This window comes from Lactuca virosa, chromosome 8 (assembly GCF_052849685.1).
Source record: "Lactuca virosa cultivar CGN04683 chromosome 8, Lactuca_virosa_CGN04683_v6, whole genome shotgun sequence".
Taxonomy (NCBI): domain Eukaryota; kingdom Viridiplantae; phylum Streptophyta; class Magnoliopsida; order Asterales; family Asteraceae; genus Lactuca; species Lactuca virosa.
Window position 1 is genome coordinate 229,639,611 of NC_136433.1, and position 12,290 is coordinate 229,651,900.

At 33.6% G+C, this 12,290-nt stretch overlaps 1 protein-coding gene across 1 annotated transcript; it reads right to left on the reverse strand.

Annotated features, from left to right (window-relative positions):
• Positions 1-1,163: 1,163 nt before the first annotated feature.
• Positions 1,164-7,311, reverse strand: IREG3 (iron-regulated protein 3). Its single transcript, XM_079067226.1, has 13 exons — positions 6,828-7,311; positions 6,283-6,493; positions 6,129-6,192; positions 5,262-5,386; positions 5,083-5,172; positions 4,189-4,365; positions 3,891-3,965; positions 3,335-3,436; positions 3,109-3,226; positions 2,500-2,646; positions 2,053-2,159; positions 1,829-1,942; positions 1,164-1,584 (listed from the first exon to the last, which is right to left on the reverse strand). The coding sequence occupies exons 1-13, from the start codon at positions 6,977-6,979 to the stop codon at positions 1,303-1,305; spliced, it is 1,764 nt and encodes a 587-aa protein (XP_078923352.1). The 5' UTR covers positions 6,980-7,311; the 3' UTR covers positions 1,164-1,302.
• Between the last annotated feature and the right edge of the window lie 4,979 nt (positions 7,312-12,290).

The following is a 12,290-nucleotide window of genomic DNA, read 5'->3' on the forward strand; positions in this document are numbered from 1 at the left end:
TTCTTTGAAGTATAAGTATAAATAGTTGAAAACACAAATAGTAGTTTATCAACTAAACTTATCATCTGTAAGTTGAGGGACCAAATTTGTATTTCACTTCCCATTTGACTATTATTATGACTATGACAAAGAAAAATCTATGGCTATTAATGACATCACAAATTTTATACTAAAAAAATATGATATAAAACATATTCTCACGTTATCACTCCAAAAAAAACATAATAAATAATATATAAGTTTGATGTTGATGTCCATGATAACGAGTGAATTACATTAGGTCATTGTTTATTCTGAGTTTAAAAAATAATAATTTATCTTATCAAAAAGAATATTTCAATTATATTTTTTCTTCAACTTTATTAAATGTTCATAAATACCTCTTTAATTAACAAGGTTTTTACAAATTTATATAAAATCTTTTTGTTATAATAAATTTAAAACTTATATTATTAAACAAATACATCAATCAAATAAATTTGAGAAAGTAATATGATTCAAACCTGAATCAACTTCATTTTGGAGTATTTTTTACAAAGTGATCATCATTAGGCTACCTCGATAGTGGTAAAATTCTCTTAGGTTGTGTGGTGTCGTAAAGGGTTTACTGATGTCACCTAGATTCCACAAAGGATTTAATGTTTTGCCTATGAAGATTTTAGGTATTAGGGTGTGGTGTTGAAGATTGGTATCGGTAAAGAGGGGGAAGAGAGAATGAGTTTCAATGGCAAAGGATGAGAGATATAGCAGTGAAAACATACCACCAGTGAAAAAAGGGGAGAGGCGCGGTGTTCACCACCGGTAAAACAGTCCACAATGGACTATTGGTGGTGAAAACCGCATGACACCGTATAGCCTTAGAAACGTGACAAATTATGATAGAACACGTTGAGCATCATGTCAAATTATTTTTGCTTAAATAGGTAACTTTTGTTGTTGGTCGAGACTGTAAATGTCAATTTGGGTTGATCAAGTAGTATATTATTATCTATGTTATGGTTTCAACGTATAAATAATGAATGTATTAAATATGATTACAAGAGCATACTATTAAACTAACAACCTAATTTTCTTTTAGCATGGTCTTTATTGCATATTGTTCCACCTTTTATAGAGCGTCTCAAATTTTGTCAATTTTGTCCCGTTAACATCGGTCAAACACATGGTCTCAAAGGGCCTGCTTATTTATACAAATAGTAGATTCCAACATTTTACTCTATACAACTACAACTAATTCATAGATTTTCAACTAAAATTAGGACCCCAAGTGTACATAATTACAATGGAATAAAAAATTTGGTATCAAAAAGCAAAAAGACTTCTTTGTACATCTGTAGGATTGGTTAACCATCGGCAAAACAAGCATGCGGCCCCCACCACGGATAAAAGCGAAAGCATCGCTAAAAATCCAAAATGAGAAACATCGTTTGCGATTATAACAACACCCAAAATTATGGATTCTGCTAAACTTGCAATGGAAACCTCCGTTGCCCCAATAAGATTTGCTTTTGAAGGCGGGATTCCTGTTTGTAGAATCTGTGCTCCAACCACATCGTACGACATGTGTCCCAATCTTGACAACACCTTAATAAATATATACATAATAAAAAAAAAATTAATACAAGAAATAGCAACGTACTTTACTTCTAATTTCTTCCTATTATAGCTTTGTGCTTTGAAAAATGTTGGTGGATTTTTCAAAGCACAATCTCCTAATAAGAATATTGGGTAGATGTAGATTTTTTTCCTAATCTAGCAAAGATACTCATTCCCATAAACCATGAAAAAAAGAAGAATATTTATTCAAGAAAAAAAAAAGGTAACTTACAATAAACCCAAGAAAGAATAGAAGGCCAGTCTGCTTGGGAAGTGTTCCACTCCAATACACAGCAACAGCCATGGTAAGAAGTGAAGCTTGCAATATAAGTCCAGCTGCCCCAGCCTACAACAAGAAATAGCATTGTACTTTCATTTCTTTCTATTACAACATTCTACTTTTATTTTTATTTTTATTTTTTCTTATTAAGGCACTTTAGTCAAGAAAAAAGGTACCTTTAAAATGCCAAGTTGCTTCACCATTTGAGCAGACATGAATGTTGCTCCAACACCCATAAAAGCACATAAGCAACTAAACCCTCCAATAAGAGATGGACTTAAACCTGCAATACATCAAAAAATTGTATATATATCCAAACTTATTGCAATCTTAAGATTGAATGTAATAGACTTCCTAAATGAAAGAAATAGCAATATACTTCCATTTATTTGTGTATTATTATAAGATCTACTTTCGTTTCTTGCAGTGACTGCATTGTATTTCCAAAATATTTATCCTTAAGGCACATTGTAATTTGAAAATTTTATCTAATTATAGTAGTGAACATTTGCTTTCATATTTGGATGATATTGCTATAAATGTAATTGGGTCGGGTAGATTTTTCAAAGTAGGTTGCTATGTGTTGCAGAAAATGTTAGGGGAAGATGAGCATAGGCATATACCATGCTGTGTGAGAAAGGCTGTCATTAGACCACCTGGGGCAAGAACAACATTAAAGCAAAGAAGTACATAGGCTAGGCTAGCAGGAAGAACAGGCTGCTTCATATATTCATCCCACCCATGTTTAATCGCACCCATACTCATATCCACTGATCAACACAAACAACAACAACATTACCAACACAAACACACTTTTTTTTTTTAAATATTGAAATTATAAAGTATTAGTCCCCGTTTGTTACACAGGACAATACAAAACAAAACAAGATGTAATGCCCTCCGCATCCTCATCATCAAAAAAAAGCCCCCCTAGAATACTTGTCTAGTCCCGTGCCACAAATGCAGCCCTAGGCTGCCTTTAATACACAAGATGAGAGTAGACAAGCTTTGTAGGGCTATTTTCAATGATGAGGATGAGGGTATTTATGTCTTTTGCACAGACAGAGATCGAGAGCGATTCCATGTTCCACCTTTTTGGGTGGGACAGAAAATTTCAATTTTTGTCTGATTGATGACATCATCGGTTCCGGTTCCAATGCATGCCAAACAAGAGTACAACTTGTTTTGTCATGCATTAACAAAATGGGGCCTAAGTAATAATATATATTGACCTAAATTATGAACGGGTGGCAGGTGTTCTTTGGAGGAAGTTCTGGAGGATGTTTGTGGACACTTGGCACGATCAAGAACACCAGAGGAAAGCATGTTGGTTAACCATGTGAGACCAATCTAAAACAGAAAAATCATACTTCATTAACATAACAGTTTGTAGGTTAACTTCATTATTCCTTTGAAGTTTGCAATAAGTAACTATAAAAAGAAATCATAGTTCTTTACCACAACAGGTAATGACCACATCATCAAGGCAGCAGCAAGCTTCAAGCATGTAATTGTTTCGTATTTAGATAAAAGAATGCCAAAAAGAGATGCTCCAGCAATCTGCAATCGTATAAATAATAAATCCATCAGTATAAATAATATCAATCAACTAAACTAATTTCCAATAACTGTATCAATCATATAAAAACTAAACAGCAATATTCAAAAACTTTCAGTATCACCTATATATCTACACAATGTTAATGCATACAAAAATTGGGTAAAATGCAAGAAATAGCATGCACTCTCATTGATTTGTTTACTATAGTATCATTCTTTTTATTTCTTCCTATTACAACATTGTATTATGAAAAATCTACCAAACTATAACAATATAACTTGGTCGAATTTTCAAAGTATAATAATGTAAAAAAAAGATGGATGTACAATGCTATAATCAGGTAGATTTTCAAAGTGCAAAACATTAATAAGAAAATAAATGAAAGTACAATGTTGTAATAGAAAGAAATATAAGCAGGATTTTATGATTATACAACCACAATTAGTCAATTACCTCACAGAGGAGATCAATACGACTTAAAATAGCATTCGCTTGAGCAAGAGCAATTGGTCGGTTTGTTCCTGCTAACTGAATAAACAATAAAAAATAACATTAGAAAATGTCTCAATGGGCCCACATTAAAAAAAAAAATAAAAAAAGGATATAAGACAACCAAAAAAAAGAACTTAGTCTGTGTTTTGTTTCATAGGACAGGACTAGACAAGCTTTCTAGGGGTTTTTTTATAATGAGGATGAGGAGGGTATTTACGTCTTTTGCAACAAAAAAAAAGGATATGTAGCGTAGCAATACCAGAACAACCCAATCACGTTCCACTGCAACCCCAAGAGCCAGTCCAGATAGCCTCTCAACAGCCCCTGCTAATACTAATATGATAAACCAAGGGCGCATCAGTACAGATGTTTCAAGGGAGGCATGTGCCATATGTGCTTGAATTATCATCCCAGCTGATAACAATTGAGCAGATGCCTTTAATACAACACAAACAGGTGTTAGAAATTCCATTCAAAACTTCATGTTAATTGTTAAATACTACTATATATGTTCAATTACAATTAGGATGTGTTTGTTATACAGGACAGGACATGATTGTACAAGCTTTGTATGGCTATTTTCAATGATCGGGATGACGAGGGCATTTTCGTCTTTTGCACAAACGAGAGAGCATGCGTGAGTCCGTGTCCCATGTTTTGGAATTATCATACTACCCTTCAACCAAACTCTCTCTTTTCTAAATGACCATTTGATGTCATTCATATCAAAATGAAAAAAAAAAAACGATGAAATGATCACATAACACAAATAAATTTCTATTATTTATATTTGGTTGTAAGCTCTTCAAATACAATTACAAAACTAGTCCTTTGAGTTTGGGCATATTCCATTCTGGATGATTTTGGTTATTATCAGAAACTGAAAATTATTAATGTTCAAGTACAATGTTATTGTAAACATATACTTTTATTAATTTTTTACTGTATTCATTTACAATGTTAATTTATAACCGTTCTCAAATAAACAGAAAGGTAAAATGGTCATTTTTTCAATATTCAGACTGTTCATTCAGTCAAAAAGAGGATCAGTCTTTGTTTATATAGCACTTAAAAATACATCATTTATCCATTCAGCACTTTACACATACAACACTTAATGAGAATAAAAAGAAACAGAGTCTTATGGAATAACCTGGATTGTAGTCAAAAAATTATATGCAGGTACACGGGGAAATAGATCCATAAGTTTGCCAACTAATGGGCCTCCAGCAATAACAGCAACCTGTCCAAAAAGATATATATATTTTTTTAAAAAGTACAATTTTTATTTACATGGAACTAAAAATAGAAGTAATTAAGCTCATATGTAACCTTAGTGCAGAAACCCATGACAGCAACTGGAAGAAGGCTTGGATGAAGCAATGCAATAGCAGCAGGCCAAGCAAAATTCCATAGCTGTTCCACCAAATTGCCAGCTAGGCAACTAGCATATAATGCTGATGATCACATTTATCTTTAGGTTAGAAACAGATGAATGATATGAATAAGGTTAAAGGTAAGAGATATCGATGTACTTTCATTGATTTGTTTATTATAGCATCCTACTTTCATTTCTTCCTATTACAGCATTATACTTTAGAAATCTACCCCATTATAGCAATGTCATTGAAATACAAAACAATTTTCATTGCTATAATTGGATAACTGGATTCAAAGTATGATGTTCTGATAAAAAAAAAGTACACTGCTATAATTGGGTGGATTTTTCAAAATGAAATGCTATAATAAGAATAAAAAATGAAAGTACAATGTATAGTTTAACTCTACTCTATAAATTATTTAATCATAAAAATGAATTTTTATTTGTAAAAATCAAGATTGAAACGTAATTAATCTCATTATAACCCAAATAAGATTATCATTAAAAAAACATATTCTAGTTAGGTTTAGAAAATAAAATTTGAATTTAATTAAAAATGTGAAATTTTTAAGAAAGATTTGTGTCGTTAAAAATTACATAAATGACAATGAGTTCTATTTTGCATGATCGGATGAAAAACCCGGAATGAAATTAACAAAATAGAAGGAATCACATTCTTTCAAGAATGGTTCATTCCATTCCATCAGACAAAACAAACAGCATCTTTTTAATTCCATTCCTTCTCTGATTCCATCATACCATACACTACCTAATTCTTGTATGTGCTTGTTATGAGTGGGATTTTTCAGGTTACATACCATATAGTCCTGCTGGATGAGCAGGCATTGCAGCAATGACTTCCTGCTCCTCCTCTGAAAGAATCTAAAGAGAAAAATAGACACAAATATTTTTAAAAATTATATGAAAAACAGATTAGAAATCAAGAAAGTAAGATGTTATTCTTTGATTTACCGGCAATGTGGTTAAAATCATGTCTACAAAAGTGCCTTCCACAAGTAAGTTTGCTGATTCGGTATCATGGGTTTCAGAATTAAGATGAACAATGGGAACTGAACAACTTGATGCATCAATTGATGGATCATGATGAACATCTTCTGTGATCACATTATTCAAGAGTTCAGTATTTGTCATAATAGAGCATCTTGTACAGAAATTGTTCAGCCTGCAAAAAAAAAATGGATGAACAGATTATGTAAACTGAGAAAATTACTCAGAAAACATAAAAGCCAAACAAAAATGATATTTGGTTGTCCATCTAAACTGATTACTATTATGTGGCAAAAACTGATTATGATTATATTATCTCACTGTTCAAGTGACTGATCACATTGAAAATGCAAATTTAAACACTCCCTAAACCTACCAACACAAAATTCTTAGATCGATAATATTCAGCACCAACAAAGAAATTAAACTTGGTTGAACAGAAAACGCTTCCGAATTCAACATAATCAAACGGATAAATCGTAAAATACAATAATAGAAGATGAGATTACCTTAAATTAGTGAAACGAGGGATCAATCGTCGAGGAGAAGAACGTAATGTAATAGAAGAATAAGTATAAGCATCGCATTGACGGCGAGATAAAGACGAGAACATCTTCGTCGAAGATACCCTCGTCGTTGGAGAAACAAAAACCGCAACCATGATTGATTCGACTTCAATAAAACTGCTTCCACCTTGAAGCAGCTCGTAAACTCCCTTCTCAGTCGAATCACTTGACTACTCATGCAGCTGAACTGATGAAACTAACGATTATTTTACGACAACTTGTGGCGAGTTCCGGCGACGAAGCTATCATTGAGGAGGAACAGAAACAACGAATTTCCAGTCCATAGAATTAAGGGAATTTCAAGGGAGGTTGAAATTAGCGAGTGGAGCAATCAAATCTTATCTTTTGGGCACTGAATTTGTGGGGTTTGAGGGCTGAGTGGCGGATTAAGCAATAGAGCAAGCCAAAATCCTGGAATATGTGACGTGCCGTGTTACTCACCGGTATTGTAGATGGATATTTCACCCTATCTCCACGTCACCAAATTAACTTCTTACTCAAGCACAACAATCGTAGAATATTACCCAGTCACATCATTAATAAAATGTCTCGTTAAATCATATGTATATAAAAATAATAATAATATAAAATATATAAAAAAATTATTAATTATATACAAAATTGTCGTCTTAAGTCACGTTTTACAAACGACGTGGTTCGCCATAACTCAAAAAAGTTTGAGGTTTGACATTGTCGCAAAGTCACGTCTTATTTTATTTAAAACTTTTGAATTATCCATTATCATAGTCGGTCCATGGTTTTTTACTACTCACGGTAAAACAAAAAATTTATGTCCTTATATATGATGTATGATCGAGAAAACGTATATATAAAAAATTTATAAAATCAAAAATACAATAAATTTTATAATCAAACAAATAATACAAATAAAACCTACAAAAATCACTTAAAACGATGTGTTCGTGTATTTTTTTAAGCGAAAACACCTCTTATTTTACAATAATCATTATTTTTTTTAAATCACATTCGATACCTAAAACTGTTAATCAATTCAATCTTTCTTGAGTCATCGTACTTCGGAGATACATTTTCAAAAGCTTCAATTTTGAGAAACTTCTTTCCACGGAAGCAACCGTAACCGGCATCGTCAACAATATCATATATACAACCAACACATTAGGGAACATATTCATTCTTCTTGCATACTTTATTTGAATAGATGTCCAATGACTTTCACCTTTGTATGTTTCATTCGGCAACATTTTCTGCAAAATTTGTAACTCAATAAATAAACCAATTCCATCAATATCATATTCTTCACCATTTGTCAAATTGAACTCAAGATTTAAACAATATTCTTTTAATTCGTCATCAACTAAAGAAACTAATTTGGAACCATCAAAACAAAAAATCGCATACAAATTCAAAATATTGCATTTGTTCAAATCTATTTTTCAATTGAACAAGAGTCATATCTACAAAAATAATAAAATAATCCATTTTAAATGCTTCTTGAGAAGATAGATGTTCTCTTTTGTAATTTGAAATTTCATCAAATTGTTTTTTTCTATTATAAATACGTTTTTGAGAAAATTCGGGTTTAACTTTAATACAATTTGTTATTTCTTTAGCTTCACTAATAGCAAAGTCAAGCCTACTTTCCCTATATTAATCACAATATTTAATCAACCCCTCTAAATTTTTTACTGCAGCATCAAAAAACATTTTTTTGGATTGTAATTTTTTACTTACCAAATTTATTTTATACAAAATTTCATACCATATAACTAAACTTCAAATAAATTCATTATTTATCGGTGATTCCGCATTTGTACAAATTTTTGAATCATCACTTATTTTAGATCATTTTTTAAAGCTTTTCTTATTTTGGAAAATTGTGTTTTTATTGCTTTAACATTTTCGATATGACTTTTCCAACGAGTAGCTGATAATAAAACACTCCATCTTTTTTAGTATAATTAGAAAGAAAAAAACCATTATAAATTGTTTGACATGTACCAAAAAAAGTTTTTGCCTTGTGGCAAGATTTTGCTATATCACACAAAACTAAATTTAAACTATGGTATCCACAAGGTATATAAAAAGCTCTATTATTTATATCAAGCAATTGTTTTTTAACACCTTGGTGTTTTCCTTTCATATTTTCCCTATTATCATACCCTTGACCACGAACGTAATTAATATACAAATCAAGAGCTTTTAGAGCATCTTAAAACATTAAAAAGACCTACACCTAATGTCTCTTCCACAATTAAAAACTCTAAAAAAAACTCTTCTACTTTTAATGAAACACTTCTCACATCTACACATCTTATAATCAAAGTCATTTGTTCTTGGTGACTTGCAACCGGAGTGCAATCAAGAATTATAGAAAAATATGTTGCCTCTTTTATTTTTTTTATAATTGCACTTTTTACCTCGGATGCGAACATTTCAATTACTTCATTTTGAATTTTATGACTAAGAGAATGATTATGTGTTTCTTTATCTTTAATCATTCGAAAACGTGCTTTCATTACAAAATCAAGCTCAACAATGGATTCAAGTACACTTAAAAAATTACCCTTTGAGTTTTCATAAAAAAATTCATTTGTACCATGAAAAGTCAAGTTATTTTTTGCTAAACATTTTACAATAGAAGTAATTCTAACCATAACTTCTTTCCAATGTTCGATATTTTTTTGTATTATTTCTTGTAATTCTTTATCCATTGTTTTATTTTTATTTACCCTAATTTGTGTTTTGGTCCATGTTCTTAAATTAATCATATGATCATAACTATTTTCATGTTGTTTTAATGTTTCACTAAGATGCTTCCAATCTTTAATTCATTATGTTGTCAAATTACTTTTAGTTCGAACTATTTTAAAAAGCTTATGTAACATCCCAAAAACTATGATAAAAATTTTCATTTATAAATCAATAGTTTCAATCATCAAATAGATCCAAGTCAATAACAATGTATAATATCCAAAAGATCAGAGTAATTGTATCCCAAAAAGTGCGGAAATCATGAGGGGAGGATGTTGTGGCATTACGTCGGGCTCTTCCCTTTTGTACCGGAAGTACTTGAAATCATAAATGTAAACTGTAAGCATAAAGTTTAGTGAGTTCCCCTAAAATACCACATACCAAACATACAACTAGGCCTAGCCCTGGGATATATTCCAACCCAATAAACAAATATGGGCCCAATCCTGGGGTTTATTTCAACCCGATCCTACAATATCGGGCCCTGCTGTAACACCCTTAAAATTTACAACCCGAAAATTTCATTTTTAAGTTTATCAATCATAAAACAAACCATTTTCATTTTTCCCAAAACCATGAAAACATCAAATAGTTTAGTTGTGCAATCCATGTTACATATAAAATCATCATCAGAGCCATAATCCCAAAATCACTAGTGCGGAAAATCCATGGTGTGATGCGATACGATCAAGCCGGCCCTTTCCCCTTCGAGCTAGAAGTACCTGAAACAAAAACTGAAAACCGTAAGCACGAAGCTTAGTGAGTTCCCCCATCATACCACACACCATACAACAAACATACTGTTAGGCATATCTGGGTGTCCAAACTACCCTGCTGAGCATACCTGGGTGCTCAACCTACCCATGTCAGACATACCGGGGTGTCCGACCTACCCCTGTTAGGCATACCTAGGTGCCCGACCTACTCTCCGGTTTATTTCAACCGGTTACGGGGACTATTTCACCCTACCACTAGCACTTAATAGCATACAGGATCATACATAAATAGACTGTCAGGCATATCTGGGTGCCCGACCTACCCTCCAGTTTATCAACCAGATACGGGGTCTATTCCACCCCTACCACTATCACATAATATCATAGCATACTAGCACATAAATCATAACATATAGTGGAATACCAAACGATAATCACAAAGACAATCATCTAACTACAAACTCCTACTAGTGGGCTGGCCTTGGTGCCTTAGACCCACTGCTACCAGGAAGGTATCTCACCTCGCAAGGCTGAATGCAGAATCTCACGACAAGAAATCTCTAACCGCTGCTCTGAAGACTCCCCGAGCTATCATTACCACAACAACACTTAGTCAAAAACTAATAATCCTTCTTATGGTAAAATGACCATTTTACCCTTGATCTAATTTGGCCAATGTCTAAGGCCCAACACCATAACATGAAGGGCCCAAATCTAAATAGTCTCTCCAAGCCCACTAGTGGCCCACCAATGGCCCAATTTTCCAAATTGGGCCCAACTCCTCAAATAGGCCTTAACTTAAGCCCAACATACTCTTAGCCCAAAGTAAATAATTTCTAATGGCCCATTGTGGCCTAAAAGGCCTAATACCATGAATCTTAGTTCTAGGCCCAGAGGCCTTATTCCACAGTGGGCCATGAGGACCAACAATCTTGGCCCAAACTTCTAGGGCCCAAAAGCCCATATTTGACACTCTGTATGCGTACGCGCGGCATACCTGGCACATAAGCCCATCGTACGCTGGCCTTGACCAGAAGCGGGAAGCTGACCCAGTACGCCCAGCGTACTGGCCAACTTCCTAAGGACTCTTTTTGTGAGTTAATCCGTTAAGTCCTAACGTCCAAAACATAGATCCAGGTCCTTTAACGTCCTAATCCATAAAGTTACAAACTTTATGTCTTTGCATGCATAGATGAGGGTTAAAACATGATTTAAGTCCTTAAGCAAACTTTGTGACCATCAAACACTTGCATGGTTGTGGCTTAACCATCAAGGTCCGATTTTTATAACTATAAATGCCTCCAATAGCTCAAAAGGATAGCTCTTATGGTCTGGAACTACCAAGATCCAAGAAACCTCAATAATGGAGTCCAAAAGTGACATAAAAACACCCCAAAACCAAATCTAAACATGCATTAGTCAAGTTTGAAGCTTGATACCTCAAATGAGTCAGAAATGGTGCTAATCCCCTAGATCTACAAGCTCTCTTCAAGCACTTGCTCCTTCTTCAAACTTCTTTCTTTTCAAATTCACCAAAACAACACCAAAATGCTCAAAGTAAGCTCCAAAATGCAAACAAGAGGGTTAGGGTTCGAGTTGGGCACTAAGAGGGCAAGGGAGGCTGAGAGGATAAGGACTTTGAAGGTTATAAGTTGTTTAAATAAGGTGCAAACCCTAAATTTTAGGGTTTGCATCTGGCCACCCTACGCCCAACGTACGCATGGGAGTCCCCCGATCCGCGCCTCGTATGCGTATGCCGCGCGTACACCTTGTACGCCCAGCGTACGCTTTGCCCTAAAGATTCCAACACTTACTAATTAAACTTGAATAAAATCAGTACAATACCTGATAAATGTCGGGCGTTACACCTTCCCTGAGGTTTATTTCAACTCGATCATATAATAATGCCCCCCCCCCTGGGGTTTATTTCAACTCGATCATACAATAATGGGCCTCG

Bases quoted from the DNA above. Each gene is read 5' to 3' on its own strand.
- IREG3 (XM_079067226.1), bottom strand. From the start codon at position 6,979: ATGGTTGCGGTTTTTGTTTCTCCAACGACGAGGGTATCTTCGACGAAG. The intron at 6,193-6,282 runs GTAAATCAAAGA...TTTTCTCTTTAG, and splicing joins TGATTTTAACCACATTGCCG to ATTCTTTCAGAGGAGGAGCA. The intron at 1,585-1,828 runs GTAAGTTACCTT...ATATTTATTAAG, and splicing joins TATTCTTTCTTGGGTTTATT to GTGTTGTCAAGATTGGGACA.